General features: G+C 45.2%; 1 protein-coding gene across 2 annotated transcripts in view; it reads left to right on the plus strand.

Annotated features, from left to right (window-relative positions):
* The first annotated feature begins 9,296 nt into the window (after nt 1-9,296).
* The window catches only part of SPINT1 (serine peptidase inhibitor, Kunitz type 1), a 36,239-nt gene continuing 28,891 nt past the window's right edge, over nt 9,297-16,644 (plus strand). Inside the window, exon 1 of one of the 2 annotated variants that reach the window (XM_083508689.1) lies at nt 9,297-10,917. In XM_083508689.1, the coding sequence (XP_083364815.1) occupies nt 10,473-10,917 (445 nt within the window). In that variant the 5' untranslated portion in view covers nt 9,297-10,472. The remainder of the gene's footprint in view (nt 10,918-16,644) is intronic. The other variant, XM_083508688.1, reaches the window with a different exon arrangement.

The following is a 16,644-nucleotide window of genomic DNA, read 5'->3' on the forward strand; positions in this document are numbered from 1 at the left end:
GCTCTATTTCACACCACAGCTTAACTTGGCTGTTAGTCATGAACTGCCGAACTCTGGAAACCTTCCCTAAGTCTCCCTTTCCTGCGCCACCTCTCTGTCTTCCCTTCGGTCCACACCTCTTCCTCTTGCCTTGGAAATTTGACACCCAACAACATCTAAGGCAATTAAACTGGTGGGTGGAGATGGAGGAACCAAAGGACAAACAAGCCAATCCTTTTTCAGCTGCCTCTTAAAAGCTGTTTAGAAACAAGGCAGTCAACAGCTAGATGGAACAAGGTGAGAGTTTGCAGAGAGCAATCGGAGCCAAAAATTATTAGATAAGAGATTGCAGGCCGGAGATTGCCTGCTGCAGCAGACCATAAAGCATGCCCTGAACAACAGGAGTGATGTTGACAGGTTGCCCAGAGACATCTGGCGTATCTATGCAACCTGACAGCATCATTTTTGTTGTCAAAGGAGTGGGTGTTTTACAGTTTGATCCAAAAGGCACTCCCTGACCTCTTCAAGTTTTATGTGAAAGGTCAGGTTGCCTTTGGCTGCAAATGTTTCCTGCAACTTGAGCATCCTTCCATCCTATTGTTGCCTCTACCATGCCTTGTTTTTAGACAACTGGAATAATGGGGAAAGATGTCAAACCAAAATGAAGAAATGATCCAAAACAAAACCATTCTGCTTTTCTGACTGGTGAAAAGATTTACTCAGGTCTGCAGCCTATTTGCAGGAGCACTGGGGGAGCAAAACTTGGCTCCTCTTTTCTTCCATTAGTGGATACATCCCACACATGTGAGCCTAACCTGGATTCTGCCCTTAAATTTTAAGTTAGAAGAAAAGAATATAAACAGATTGCTGCACATAAACTTCATGTGGGCTAGCTTAGCTCTGAGTCATATTTAAGAAATCACTTCTGATGTAACCTGTAGCATGTGGTATGCCATATTTGTTTAATAACTATTATTGTACTAGACACACGTCAGATCAATCCATCCATGCAGACTAATTGATCATTTTAGCACTATAGATCCAAAAGCAGACATTTCTGCTGAGGCCAAAGATGTTTCACAAACATGCTCAGTCAATGTATAATGCCACATCACATTTAGACATTATGCTTGGCAATAATCTCCTATCACCCAAATGTATGAGCAGAATGGAATGTGCCATAGTCTGATTTATTTTAGCCTTATCTGAAAAGCGACAGATCCTGAACTGTGAATGACAACTCTTTCTGTTAGAAGGAGCTCTGAAAAAATATAGCTCTCTCTCTCTAGTAGAATCTTTTGTATGCAAAATCACAGCATCAGATTAATTTGTGGTGAGTGATTTGTAGTTCCTTTAAGGGAATAAAGTCATGGAAGCAAAGCCCCAAGAATTTTGACATGAAGTCAGTCACTACATGGCTAGTGGCAAACATGCATGCAATTCTGGGGGGGGCAGGCCTGCTTTGGGGTCCCCTGTGGAGGCTGGCATTGGTTATCACTTCATGAGACCACAATGTATAAGAGTGTAGCCTATTTCCATTATCAAATCCTTACTTTAAAGTGGTTATTTTTGCAGCTACAAAAATAGGTCATACTGGGATTATACAAAGGACTGGTTCACACTGCCTTGTCTCCAAGCAATGAGCAGGCATTCAAGAGTCCTTAGGACAGGGCTCCACAGTATTGCAGCTCATACTGTCCTGCTTTGTTATTATGTCTATCTATTCATACTGGTGGGACGTGGGTGGTGCTGTGGGTTAAACCACAGAGCCTAGGACTTGCCGATCAGAAGGTCGGCAGTTCGAATCCCCGCGACGGGGTGAACTCCCATTGTTTGGTCCCAGCTCCTGCCAACTTAGCAGTTCGAAAGCACGTCAAAATGCAAATAGATAAATAGGTACCACTCTGGCAGGAAGGTAAATGGCGTTTCCGTGCGCTGCTCTGGCTCGCCAGAAGCAGCTTAGTCATGCTGGCCACATGACCCAGAAGCTGTACGCTGGCTCCCTTGACCAATAAAGCAAGATGAGCGCCACAACCCCAGAGTCGGTCACAACTGGACCCTTTACCTTTATTCATACTGGTACAAATAAGCTACTTTTGGGGAGTCTGGTGGTTTGCGTGCCACATAAAAGAAATATGAAAAACCTAACTTGAAAATGATCACATTTTACCACCTAGAAAACAGAGCTGGTACATTTAAGGTCCTTGTGTGAAGGGTTGTGTCAATCTTCTGTGTGCATAGCACCATTTTTCGCTCTATAAGACGCACCAGACCACAAGACGCACCTAGCTTTTCTAGGAGGAAAACAAGAAAAAAAATATCCTGAATCTCAGAAGCCAGAACAGCAAGAGGGATCACTGCACAATGAAAGCAGCAATCCCTCTTGCTGTTCTGGCTTCTGGGATAGCTGCGCAGCCTGCATTCGCTCCATAAGATGCACACACATTTCCCCTTACTTTTTAGGAGGGAAAATACGTTATTTCCCAATGTGTACAAACCTCTACTAGTTTCCAGACAGGGTGTCATCTATAGGGAAGGGCAGGGGGAGCAGGCCCACCAATATGTTCAAGAAGGGGGTTGCCTCCCCAAATTCCACAGTGATTCTCAAAAGGATACACCAGGATGAAGATGCCACGTCCAGGGACGCGGCAGGATAAAGCTTCAACCCACACTTCCCTTTGGTGATTGCCAGAGTGCCTTCTGGGGAGGCACGCTGGTGATCACCACCAGGAATGTGGCAGGGCATTCCTGTGATCTTTGTCGTAGTCCTGTGCTTCCAGCCATGGCAGAGATTAGTGGAGGGAGAAGCCAGCCAGCCAGCCGAATCTCAGTGGGGTACTTGCCTGGAGGCAGACTCCATATGCAGGATTCAGTCCAATCCTAAGGTCACAAGCATCTCAGTTCATGTAGTCAGATGATCCAGGGGGCATGAAATCTGAGGGTCCAAGGTCACGAGAAACGAGAAGCAGCAAGGTCTGACCAGGAACGACAAATGTTGTTTCCAGCAACTGACTGAGGCTGGAAACCCTGCTTAAGAAAGCTGGAGCCAGCTGGTTCTCATCAGGAGCAAAAAGAAGAGTTTGGATTTGATATCCCACTTTATCACTACCCAAAGGAGTCTCAAAGCGGCTAACATTCTCCTTTCCCTTCCTCCCCCACAACAAACACTCTGTGGGATGAGTGAGGCTGAGAGACTTCAGAGAAGTGTGACTAGCCCAAGGTCACCCAGCAGCTGCATGTGGAAGAGCGGAGACGCAAACCCGGTTCACCAGATTACAAGTCTACCGCTCTGAACTACTACACCACACTGGCTCTCTGATCAGCAGCAGTTGGAGTCATTTCGCCTTCTGCTCCTTCAGGCTGCTGCTCAGCAGGTGAAGCCAACTCCTGGCCCATGACAATCTTTGCCAGGGATGTGCGGGGTGAAACATCTTCGCCCCGCATGTCCCTTTTGCAAAGGTAAGGCGGCTGACGGTGGGGGGGGGGGGAATGGCAGGCCGAGTCGGCCTGGTCAGGTTGAGGTACGTGTGTCATGCATGTGATGTCATGCACAAGCAATAGGCCCCTCAACACTGGGTGCAACTTGGTGCCTATGTTTCCACATACTGTAATTTGCAAGTTTTTTCAACTTTAAACATCCTAGTGAAGTGTATACATTCAGTACTAGAGCAAAGTACTGTAACGGTCAAGTTGAAGCATGCTTCAACCATAGCTGCAGTTTAAGTACACACTAAGGTCCTTGGAAATTAAGAATATCCTTTGTTTGAAAGGGTGGTCCATTTCATTCTAGAACATCTGGATTTAGATGGAGCCTAATGTCCTGTATTCACATTTCCACACAGCATAAATGGATACCCTTTTTCAAAAGTGATGCTTAATGGCCTTCTGACTATGTGACACCAAACATTCTTGTCAGTGATATAGAGAAACTGAGACTGCAAAAAGTGAATCCTACTTCTCAGATATATCAATAGCTGATAGTTAAAAGAAAACTACTGCCGTATTTTTCGCTCTGTAAGACGCACCAGACCATAAAACACACCTAGTTTTTGGAGGAAGAAAACAAATAAAAAAATATTCTGAATCCCAAAAGCCAGAACAGCAAGAGGGATCGCTGTTCTGGCTTCTGGGATAGCTGCGTGAAGCCTCCTCAGGGCAGCGGGATGAAGGCTCCCCCTGCCCTGAAGAGGCTTCGCACGGCGAAGCCAGAAGCTAGAACAGCGAAAAGGAGTGCTGCCTGCACAGCGATCCCTCTTGCTGTTCTGGCTTCTGGGATAGCTGTGCAGCCTGCATTCGGTCCATAAGATGCACACACATTTCCCCTTACTTTTTAGGAGGGGAAAAGTGCGTCTTATAGAGCGAAAAATACAGTATATGGCAATAGGATGAGAGGAATAGCTCAGTCAGTAGAACATTAGACTCTTAATCTCAGGGTTGTGGGTTTGAGCCCAACAGGCAATATATTTTTGAATTGCAGGGTGTTGGATTAGATGACCATCAGGGACTCTTCCAACTCTACAATTCCTTGTTTCTCTGATTCTATGAAATAAAACAGTTACTCTGTTTTCTAACCACTAGGCAAAACAATGCCTGTCTGAAGAACAGAGATCAATATGAGAAAGGCAGCGTTTTTGTCTGCTCTGGGCAGACAGTTTCCATGGAAAGTCATGCAATGTAATAGGCCCAGTATTTATTCTTGATAAGAATTTGTGACCGTATGTGGAAACTGCAAACAAATAAAGAGTTAAGAGAAAAAAGACAACACACAAATTAGTTGACCTTAGATAAGCCAGCATACTAGACATTCTGAAGCTGCCTATATTTATATTTTGGATTCTGTGTCAGTACGTTTTTCTTAGTGCCCCACTGGTACCAACAGTGGTATTTTAGAAGAAACCACCTTTTATTTTTTATTATTTAGAATGTTTATTATGTATTCATTATATTTCATAGACCGCCCTTTATTGCATCAGTACTATGCAGTTTTCAGCATATCAAACAGCTCAATTAGAAATACATTTAAATAACACAATATCTATCTATATCTATTTATCTGTCATCTATCTATATATCTCAAAATATGCTTTTGCTGGCTAGCTTTGTCCTGTCTGTTAGATTAGGATGTTGATTACAATGTACGAGCGTAATTCTGATGCAGTCCCTAAGCTATCAGGTGTCTTGTGTCACTATTTTCTAATGAGATAATAGCTGAATAAACCTGTTGTTGTTGTTGTTTTTACAGATGTGCATTTCAATGGCATGAAAATGTTTTAACTGTGCACTATAAGCAATTTTTAAAGCAATAATAACCTTGGGCTCTGTCTGTCAATCTAACCTACATCATGAGATTATTGTGACGATAAAAAGGGAGGAGAGAATTGTGCACTCCATCCAGTGCTCACCTAGGGAAGAACAAGACAAAAAAATTAATTGAACAAACTTTCTTTTTGCAATCTTTCTTTCCCTTTGCCTCAGGGAAGAAAACTGTTCAGCCCACTGTCTGAGTTGCAATTGTCTTATACAAGTCAATGGGATAATGAAATTGACCAGATCGTAAGCAGCGTTTAGAGACTATAAATTTCACCACTAAGCAAAATGCTTTATAAATTGAAAAGTACGTTTTCCGCAGGGCACTGCTAAATGGAAAAGGTAGCATTGCACTGATTTTTTCCTTTTAAAGAGTTACTTGTGTATATACTTGAATATGCACCCGTCTTTTAACTAATTCTATCTGTTTCTCTAAAACTGTGAATAGAGTTTCAAAAATGCTGAATGTGAGAGGATCCGTCTCATCACAACTGACAGGTGCCAATTGCAGCAAGTGCTGGCAACAATTCTGGGTCCTAGTTTCAGCTCTTCCAGTCTCAGTTAAAACAACGCCATGCAACTGTTTGCAAAAACTTTCCCCCACCAGCCCACTATGTTTCCATGCTTGGAACAGAGGAGGAGGAGGTGCTCTCTGGCATGGTCCCATAGCTAGGTAGCATAGCAATGTGGAAGGCTGGCAGAGGAAGGATGGAGAAAATCGGTCCCTCGTTTACCAGCCTGCTCACTCACCTGCATGGAATTCCTTGTCACCTATGTCAACCAGGTGAGCTAATAAATACAAGGCTGAGTTAGCAATTAATCTTTTGATTTATGTTTGGTGGTTCTTAGTACATTGTTCTACTAGAATAAAAGGCATGTTTAAATAAAATTCAGGCATGCAAATATTACACACACATGAATGTTTGCCTGCACATGTCTTTAACTGCTGACAAGCTTGACAGAGATTTCTGAGTATCCATTTGTGCAGGATATCCTGTTGCTGGACTAGAACTCCCATCATCTATGACTCTGACCATTGACTATGCTGTTGGGGGCTGCTGGGAGTGGGAGTCCTATAGTATCTAGAGGGCCACAGGTTCTCCACATTAGAGCAGGGAGACAAATAGATTTTACTGGCCTTGTGAATTTGGAAATGGTTGTTGTTGGAGGAAGGTAAGCAAAGACGATTACTCCAATAATCGAAATACTCTGGTATTTTCTCAGAAGGTTACTGTGTAGCAGATTTATTCAAAATGGGGTTTGTTCCTGCCCTCTCACGGAAGAGTGTTAATAAAATGCAACCTTTCTCCTTATCCTTATTAAGGCTAATTGTGTAGTGGTTGACCTAGCTGCAGTAGGAAAAATAAAAGACACAGTCATTCCTGTTTTCACATATTCTGGCACTGGAAAGCAATACGTAGTGGTTCTTCTGAATAGGTAACCACCCTTTTCTGGCAGGGCTCCAGTGACACTAACAACTTCACAAGAAGCAGAGATTCAAATGTAACAGGCCTCCTCTGCATTACTAGATCTTGATGCTGAGGTAAAGTTTCACCTGTAAGGTTTCGCCTATTATGTACCGAAAGAGATTGGCAGCTGTCTCGTGCCCAATTCAAGGTGCTCACATTAGTGTTTCAATGACCCAGGCCCCAAATATCTGAAAGACCCCCTCCTACCACATAGTCCTTCTCAGGTGTTCAGATCTGCAGAGGGGGCCCTTTTGGTTGTTCCACCAGCCTCAGAAACTCAGGGTGGTGGTGCTCCAGAAGAGAACATTCTCCATAGCTAGACTTAAGCCGCAAAATTCCCTCCCCACAAAGGTGCATCTGCCACCTTCATCATACAACTCGCAGTGAACACTGAAGACGCCCCTCTTTGCCCTGTCTTTTGACCTTTGGGATGTAATTTTTTAGGACCCAGCTTATTTCTGTGATTGTAAGTTCTTTCAAACGGATTTTAACATTGTGCTTTAATTGTTGTAACCCATTGCTGGGACCTCAGGGTTAAGGGCAGGAAAAAATAATTGGCAAGCCCAAGAGGCTCATTGGTTTAAACCACAACGCCACACGCTACCCAGGTACCCCTTTAAACCACCCTTGGTACATAGGCTGCTTGACGGGTGACAAAAGCCAGAGTCTTCTCTTCCCTGACTTTTCAAACAATGTTGATTTTTATGTGATTATCCTAAAGTGGTTTTTAAGAGGTTCTTCAATTTACTTTTTTTTTGGGGGGGGTGGGTGGCAGGAGGAGGGGGAGTAAGCACTGTGGCAGCTATTGAGGAAGCATAATGCGGAAGTGTCCTTCATCACTTTCAACCAGCCAAACTGTGCAGTTTTGCTTTGTTTTAAATCACTTCTACATCAAATCCAAATAAAGTCTCGAGACAAAATCTGCAGAAACTGTTGACATCATGATCCTGTTATAAGAGCCTGGGGCTATTGGTAAGAGGATGGGCAATGCCTTGAATCTTCTGCTGCATCTCACTCACCATCTGGGGACTGCAATTCTCCTGCTACCACACTGCCATGCGCTAGGTACTTGGCACTCCCTACCCTCAGCTGAATGGCAGAGGATGGAGGGTTTTGCCAGGGTGGCTCATATCTGCCTTGCAGGCTCCCACCTGCTAGGATGCATCAACTCTGATTCTTCCCATTGTTAAGCTAAAGCAACGGAGAGAAAAGCGAGCTTTGGTCTCCCAGCATCAAAAAAACTGGATCAAGATAAGTTTCATCTAATCTAGGATTCTGTTTCTTGCAGTAGCTAATCAGATGCCCTTGGAAAGCCCACAGAAACAGGACATGAGGACAAGAGCCCCCTCCCCCTCTGTTGACTCACTCCAAATGCTGTTCAATGGAATTCTGACCCTGAATGTGAACCTACAGTTTAGTTATGCTGGCAATGAATCTAGGGGTTTTCCCATACTTCAGCAGGACAGGCCCTACGGATGAAGAGGGAGGGGGAATTTTATTCTCCCCACCCGCCATTCTGAATCACAGACGTGACCCAAAGTTGACTTTATCAGAGCAAAGTGAAGGATACATCTAAGGCAGGTGTGACGAACTTTTGCCTTTTTGGATGTTGCTGGACTACAACTCCCATCATGCCTGGCCACGGGAGCTGATGGGTTTTGTAGTTCAGCAACATCTGGTGGGATGAAGATTCCTCACATCTGATCTGATGTCCGCTGGTCTGCAGCACACATCTAGCTCCTTAAAGGATTTATACATGGAACAAAGAATATGCTTTTCATGTGATCTTGCTTTTTTTTTTTAAGAAAAAGGAATTACTGGTACAGCCCTCCCCAGGGAAACACATCTGACGTACCATTATGGCAAGCTTTTAGGCACCTGTATGCTCAGGATTTGGGTTGTTAACTTGGATTGTACAGTGGCACGATTTCTGGCATGTTGCTGGGTGGGTGGGAGCCTCTCCCAGTCTCACATTGAATGTAACTGATCTGTAGAAAAGACATCATGACCTGGGGAAAAAAGAGACCATGCACATACAGTGGTACCTCAGGTTAAGTACTAAATTCGTTCCGGAGGTCTGTACTTAACCTGAAACTGTTCTTAACCCGAAGCACCACTTTAGCTAATGGGGCCTCCTGCTGCCGCCGCGCCGCCAGAGCACGATTTTTGTTCTCATCCTGAAGCAAAGTTCTTAACCTGAAGCACTATTTCTGGCTTAGTGGAGTGTGTAACCTGAAGCGTGTGTAACCTGAGGTACCACTGTACTTTTGTAACCTAAGAAATTCTTTAATTAAATTTGTTTGTTTTAAAAAGGTATTACAGTACATAACTAGACAAAATAAATAATTCTACAGTGTATAATATTGTGCAGTACAACCGTGTGGTGCAGCGGTTTGAGTGCAGGACCAGGAACCAGGAGATCAGAGTTCAAATCCCCACTCAGCCCTGAAGCTCACTGGGTGACTTAGGGCCCATCATAATCTCTCAGCCAAACCCACCTCATAGGGTTGTTGTGAGGTACATGATGGGAGAGAATCCTTGGCAGATAATAAGTAAATAAATAATAAATACGTTTGCTCAATGTCACACATTTCACTGTGTGGGGATATTTGAAGATGCACAGATGAAATGCCCCATGTTAAGTCATGTTTAGATTTGAAATCAATGGGGGAGGGAACCACAGTTGGAACATCTTATTTTTATTTTTGATTGTATCCCGCCCCTCATCGATATATCTCAGGGAGGTTCACAACATAAAAATACAATATAAAATATACATAATTATAAAATTAAGAACAACAAACCCATAATCCCTTTCCTAGAACATCGGTTGTCAATCAGCCAAAGGCTGCCGTTTTCGCCTGGCGTTTTCCACAGGGAAAAGCGGGCACTAAGAAATGGGCAGTATTTCCATTTCACATTCTCCCCCTAGCCTGAAAGGGCTTCCAAATACTTTCAGATCTGCCCGTCCTCTTCCCTTTCACAGGAGGCGGCTGGGGGGAAAGGCGCGCCTCTAAGCATCCTCCCCTTTCCCTTCCCTCTTGCCTGCTCAAAGTAAATAGGAAGGGCTGGGTGTCCAGGCGTTGAATTTCACTTCCTGTCACCTGGAGTCTTTTGTCTCTCCCTGAGCTCTTGCTAAAGGGCGCACCTTGAAGTTCAGGCGGCGGGGAAGGAGTTAATCGGAGATCCGCGGAAGGGAAACACCCCTCTTGGGCTGCAGCGTAGCCCGTGAGTCAGTTTCACCTGAAACCAGTCGGCAGGTAGTGAAAAAAAACCCGAAAAGGGAAACAGATCGCAGAGGTCCGAGGGAGGAAGTCGTCGCACAAAACCGAAGGGACGGCGCCCAGGGAGCCTCACTCTTCCGATCCCCGGACACGCGCCCGCCGCCCGCAATTTCTCCGAGCAGGAACCGAAAGGAAGAGTCGCCGTCGCGCATCGGCAGTTGGACTTTTTGGGAACAGGCGAGCCAGAGTTTAAAAAAGAAGAAAAAATCTTGGGGGGAAAGTTGTTTAAAGAAATGCTCTTTGGGCTAAAGAGCCACAAGTAGAGGAGAGGGGAAACAACTCTCTTTCAGCTTTCCTAGTCGACGGCGCAGTCGACTCTCCTTGGCGAGCCCGTCTGCGCTTTGCCTGCTTTCCGCTCCTCGAAGCGCACCGCCCTCGTTCGGCTGCGGAGATCCACCGCCTGCGCGGCAGAAGGGGCTCCGCCTGCGTCACGATGCTCCCCCGTCGGATTCACGTCCAGGCTGGGCTGCTGCTTCAGCTCGTCGCGGCTGCCTTGGTAGCCGTCGGGCAGGAAGAGGCGGCGGAAGGAGAGTCCTTCGGAGACAGGTGCCAGGCCCATTTCACGGCCGGCTTGCCCGAGTTCGTCCTGGACACGGACGCCTCGGTGGAAAACGGAGCCACCTTCCTGTCCTCGCCGTCGGTGGAGAGGGGCCGCGACTGCGTGCGGGCCTGCTGCAAGCACCCGCAGTGCAACCTGGCTCTGGTGGAGAAGGTCCCCGGGGGGGACGGGGAAGACGGCATCCACAGCTGCTTCCTCCTCGACTGCCTCTACGAGCAGGCCTTCGTCTGCAAGTTTGCCCGGAAGGATGGCTTCCTTAACTATGTCAAGAAGGACGTGTACGAGGCCTATGTGGCCATGCGGGAGAAAGGCCATCGGGGTAAGGAGATGTGTGTGTGTGTGTGTGTGTGTGTGTGTGTTGTGGTTGGGGTGACTCGTGGGAGTGTCCAGATTTGCCCTACTGTGGACTGAAGTATTATTTTTCCCACCCCCCCAAAAATAGTAGAATTCCAGAGAGACCCAAACAAAGCTGACTGGTAGGCGGGTCAGGGCTGGCAAGGAAAAGTAGGACTTCTACTGGAGTTAGGAGCTGGTTTTTGAAAAAAGGATTAGACCAGGCGTCGCCAACGTTTAGGGGCCTTGAGTTTATTCACAAACTGGAGGAAATGTGGTAGGTAACACAACACACACAACACCCCCCCCAAAAAAATCCTGGGAACTGTAGTTCACCCCTCTTGGGTTCAGTTCTCAGCACAAACTGCAGTTCCCTGTAAGACAGGGTGATGTCTAATTTTCAACATTGTGATACGTTACCAGCTGAGCATTGCAATATACCGATATATCGCGAAGTCTGAATTAAGGATGAAAGTATGTAGAAGCGAACCCAGGTTTCTTTCTTTTTTGCCCTTTAAGTTTAATGTGTTTATACAGCTGCTGCCACCCTCACAACCAAGTACACACCACAGCCTGTTCAGTTGGCTACAGCTAAATGCTTCCTTCAAGCCTAATTTCAGCAGTGGGAGGAGCGGGCACCCTGTGGGTGTCAAGGGTGCATGTGTGCCAAGAGGTGCTACATTGGAGACCCCTGGATTAGGCAAGTGAATGGAGTGTAGGTCTATCAAAGCGGTTTAAACTACTCAGTTGAGCCCCCATGTCCAGGAGCAGTTTATACCTCTTGGGCACAAATGGCAGGAGAAAGCGACCACCTTCACGCCTTGATCATGAGTAACCAGAGGCATCTGCTGCCCCTGGAAACTGAACAGTGGAACCAGTTGACCTTGGTCTGTTCTGGAAAAAGTTAATATGCTTTTGTGAGAGAGACTCTGGCCAAGCATTGTTTTGAAAATTCATAAATCCAGAATATTCAACAGGAGGAAGGGAAAGCACATTGTTAGAAGGATGTTGGATAGAAACCAAGGGGTTTCCTGTAATGCTTTAGGAGATACGGGGGGGAAAGGTTTATAAATGGGTAAAAGTTTAATGATAAGGATTTGCTGAACTAACAAATTGAAGCAGAATACAAAGAAGGGAGGTATGAGGAGGTCTGGGGAAATAAGCATAAGGAAGATATATTATGGAAAATTATTTGTTTTTTAACTGTTTTTATGTTGTATTTTGTTTCTTTTTATTTTTTATTTTTTTCATTGTTATATTTTAAAAACTTTAATAAATATCTTTTGGGGGGGGAAAGGAAGGGAAAGCACATATACAATGGTACCCCGGGTTAAGTACCGTATTTTTTGCTCTATAAGACTCACTTTTTCCCTCTTAAAAAGTAAGGGGAAAGGTGTGTGCATCTTATGGAGTGAATGCAGGCTGCATAGCTATCCCAGAAGCCAGAACAGCAAGATGGATCGCTGCTTTCACTGCGCAGCGATCCGTCTTGCTGTTCTGGCTTCTGAGATTCAGAATATTTTTTTCCTTGTTTTCCTCCTCCAAAAACTATGTGCGTCTTGTGGTCTGGTGCGTCTTATAGAGTGACAAATATGGTACTTAATTCGTTCCGGAGGTCCGTTCTTAACCTGAAACTGTTCTTAACCTGAAGCACCACTTTAGCTAATGGGGCCTCCTGCTGCTGCTGTGCCGCCAGAGCACAATTTCTGTTCTCATCCTGAAGCAAAGTTCTTAACCTGAAGCACTATTTCTGGGTGAGCAGAGTCTGTAACCTGAAGCGCATGTAACCCGAGGTACCACTGTATTAAAAAGGCTGAAATCTAAGCACAGGGAGGAAATCTCATTGGAAAAATCCACCAGAGAGTAAAACCCATTGAATTTAGTGGGATTTAATTGTGAGAAAAAGATGCTCAGATTATGCTGCATAACTGGAATGTGTAAATGAAAGCTTAAGAACTTTCAGCCTTTTCACTGTGTGATCCTGGCTGAATAATTTAACTGAACGTGTTATAGGGGTGAAGGGCAAGGGTCTGTAGTTTGTTGTTATTGCTTCTCTATAATGGCAGCCTTCCAGTAGAATGTCTACATAAAGATCTTTCAAAATACATGCAGCAGTTTCTAACAAAACTAATATGAGGAGTGGCAGGCAGTCAGGCTCTTCATCAATAACATAGTTCTGTACTTTTTCCTGGAAAAGTGTAATATTACAGGAATGTTCCAGTTTACTTTAGCTATGGAACTTTTCCACATTGTGGCTTCTTGTGTGCGTATGCAAATTGTGACCGTGTAAAACATCTATCCCACATCCCCATGCAACATGGATTATGACGCAGAGTAGCCCTTTAACAAAAAGAATGGTAAACTCATGGGGAAATGCCACTAAAGGCCTCTCTGCACATGTTGATCTCTAACACTACAAATGTACATGTGCTGCCCATTATTTGTGTGCTGCCTGTGTATCCTTCCTCAAGACTGGGCTTTTGTTTGAGGGTGATTGCATTTTCCACCCACTAAATATGTTATATTTTATAGTACTTTGCAGACCAGGTGGCCTTTGGTTGCATACTAACTCTAGCAAAGAGTGCCTTGTTCAATTTTTTAGTAACTTGGAGTCTTTAAAAATTCATTTTATAGCTTGCTTCAAAATTTGCATCTGTGATTTATCATTATTACTCGAGACAGTAAATTTGCACAAATGTATCTGATCATCATTGGTCAAGCACATCACATACCATTTGTATGTTACTGATCTTATAAACATTCCTGCAAATAGCTCCTGCCCCCAAACACACAAACAATGCAATATTAGGCATGCAGGTGAGTATTGCCAGATTTACAAGTAAAGATGATCTGCTTGTACTATTTGATTCCTCTATTGCCTTGCATGCCTAGGAAACTACATCCCATTCCACAACAATGCATCTATAGTTGTTGTGATTAGCTTCAGGTTGTGTTATGGGCAACTCCTGGATGTAGTCAGTGATGTAATTTTATCAGTTGTCACTAACTAACCAGCCTGCATGCCAGCTTGACTATCGCTTACCCCAGTGGTTTTCAGCCAGTGTGCCGTGGCACCCTGGGGTGCCTTGAATGATGGGGTGCCACGGGCCTCTGTCCCTCTTTCTTTCCCTCCCTCCCTTTGATGCCCTCTCATGTCTCTGCCTCCCAAAGGCTGGTGCAGCTGTTTATTGCAGCAGGCCTGGCTATAAGCTCTGCAGGTGAATGGTGCCTCTGGAAGACACCTCTCTTTGGGGTAGGGTGGGGGGCAGCAAGAAGGGCGGCAGCAGGAGAAGAGGAGGCTGAGGGAACACTCCACAGAGGAGGATGTTCAAAAAGGGGTGAGTGGCAGCCATCTCTGTGGGCACGGGGTGTCCTAACTGGGCTCCTGAGCCCCACAGGGGTGCCGCAGAAGGAAGGTACCGCATTTTTCGCCCTATAGGACGCACTTTTTCCCCTCCAAAAATGAAGGGGAAATGTGTGTGCATCCTATGGGGCGAATGCAGGCTTTTGCTGAAGCCTGGAGAGCGAGAGGGGTCGGTGCGCACCGACCCCTCTCGCTCTCCAGGCTTCAGGAGAGCCCCAGCGCCAGCCCCACAAGGTCGGGGGACAGAGGGAGGCGGAACGCCGCCATCCCGCTGTCTCCCGAAGTGGTTTGGAGGCTGACGGCGGGGAGACCCCGTCGCCAGCCCCGCAAGCGCCTGGGGGGGAAATAATTTCCCCCCCCAAAAAACTTGATGCGTCCTATGGGCCGGTGCGTCCTATGGGACGAAAAATGCGGTAGTTGCTTAAGGGAGCCGTGGACTCAAAAAGGTTGAAAATCTCTGACTTACGCAACAAGAATAATTCCCCTGCAACAACCCATGTGATGCTGTACTTCTTGCACTCAGTCAAGGCTGTAGGAATGCCCTGTGTCATAACTGGTTGGACATTCCCAATGAGGACATGACTTGGACTTGTGCAGGATTTGGACCAGGGAAACTTTGTTTCTGATCCCTACTCAGGTTCCTTGTTGTAGTGATAAACCTTTTAGCCCCGTTGACTGCAGACATGAACTTCTGGGGGAATATTAAGGAGTATATCAACAAATAAGAACAGTGCATGCACAGTCATTGAAATGGCATGCAAAGTCCTGCACTACTCTAGTAGTCTGTAAAAAGGGATTCTACCACATTTCACTGGGGACAGAAGCACGGTGCCAGGCCCTAGGGAACATTTTGAATACGCACAACCCCAGACCTTACTCAGGTCATCTGCAGATACAATGCTGAAGGGTCAAGGGAATGTGATGTACCAATCCATACCCATAGTCTATTCTTTTTTCCTTTGGCCTAATTATGATTTGACTCCTGAATGTCCAGAGACTTGTGGGAGGGAAACGGGAGTTTCAGATCTTGGATTATTACCTAAGAGAGCTTTGAGTAAAAGCTCATTGTGCACCTATCAAAATATCTTTGCAGGTCCAAACGTTTTAAAAGTGCCGCTTTAAGCATTTAATTGCACGGAAAGATGTGCCTTCCATGAAGCATTTTTTCCATTTCTGTTCTCTCACTATTTGCGGCCTGGCAACAGAAGTATCAAAGTCTTCAAAGAAATCTAAACCTAGGGCAAGGAGTCTCATGGGGATTAGGTCTGATCCTTCCTGGAACCTAATTGCCTCACGCTGAACCAGGAGTGCTTTAATGGAGGAGAAGAATACAGTGCAAGGTCCTGTATTTGGAGGTGGAACTGCAGCTTCCTGGCATCTTGAGTTTAAAAAGGCTCAGGCAGCAGGTGGTGTGCGTGAAACTCTGGAGAGCCATTGCCAAAGGTTGCATCCACAACATACATTTAAAGCACTGTTATATTATTTTGACAGTCATGGAGAATCCTGGGGACTGTCGTTTGTTTTGGGTGCTGACCCACACAGAACTATAGTTCCCTGTTAAAGTGGCATAATAGTGCTTTAATAATAATAATAATAATATTTTATTTGTATCCTGGCCGAGGCTGGGCTCAGAGCGGCTAACATCATAAAAACAAGACAATATACATAAAAACAGACATCAGTTAATTAAAATACACCTTAAAATTAATTCAGACAAGTTAAAATCTGGGCAGGTGGCAATTATTAGGTTGGAATTGAGTACTTGCCAGGACCAACTGTTTCCACTGGTCATACAAGGACCTGTGAGCGGTTGGGGCCTCCTTTGGGCTTGTTTTATACAACGGAAAGTAAGTCAAACTGCATCCTGCCCGAAGGCCTGGCGGAACAGCTCCGTCTTTAAATATATAGCATGAAGGTGATCTAAGATCAATGGGTAAAGGTTTGATCTGATGTAAAGCAACTTCCTATGTTTGTATAGGAGGTCACAGCTCCAATTTACCACTTGGATGTACAAATTTACTGTAAAAGCATAAATAAAACATTAATAAAGGAGGTCTCGGCACAGCCAGGAAGACCTTTTATTTTTGCTTCCTCTTCTGTTCAGAATGTTTCATGCTTTTCTGTTACTGGAAAGAGGAGGAGGTTAACACAATAGTGATGTCGGGTATTTTTGAAAGGTTTTGTCATGTGTGCATGATGCCATCAATAACAGGTCTTGTTTGTGGGCTTTTCATAGGCATCTTGTTATCTGCTGTGAGAACAGGATGTCAGACTAGGTGGGCCTGATCCAGCACTCTCTTCTGATGTTCCTGAACAGTCCACCACATTTTTTAAAAATGTAGCTGTTGT

Source organism: Podarcis liolepis, assembly GCF_965112155.1.
Source record: "Podarcis liolepis genome assembly, chromosome: 1".
NCBI classification, from domain to species: domain Eukaryota; kingdom Metazoa; phylum Chordata; class Lepidosauria; order Squamata; family Lacertidae; genus Podarcis; species Podarcis liolepis.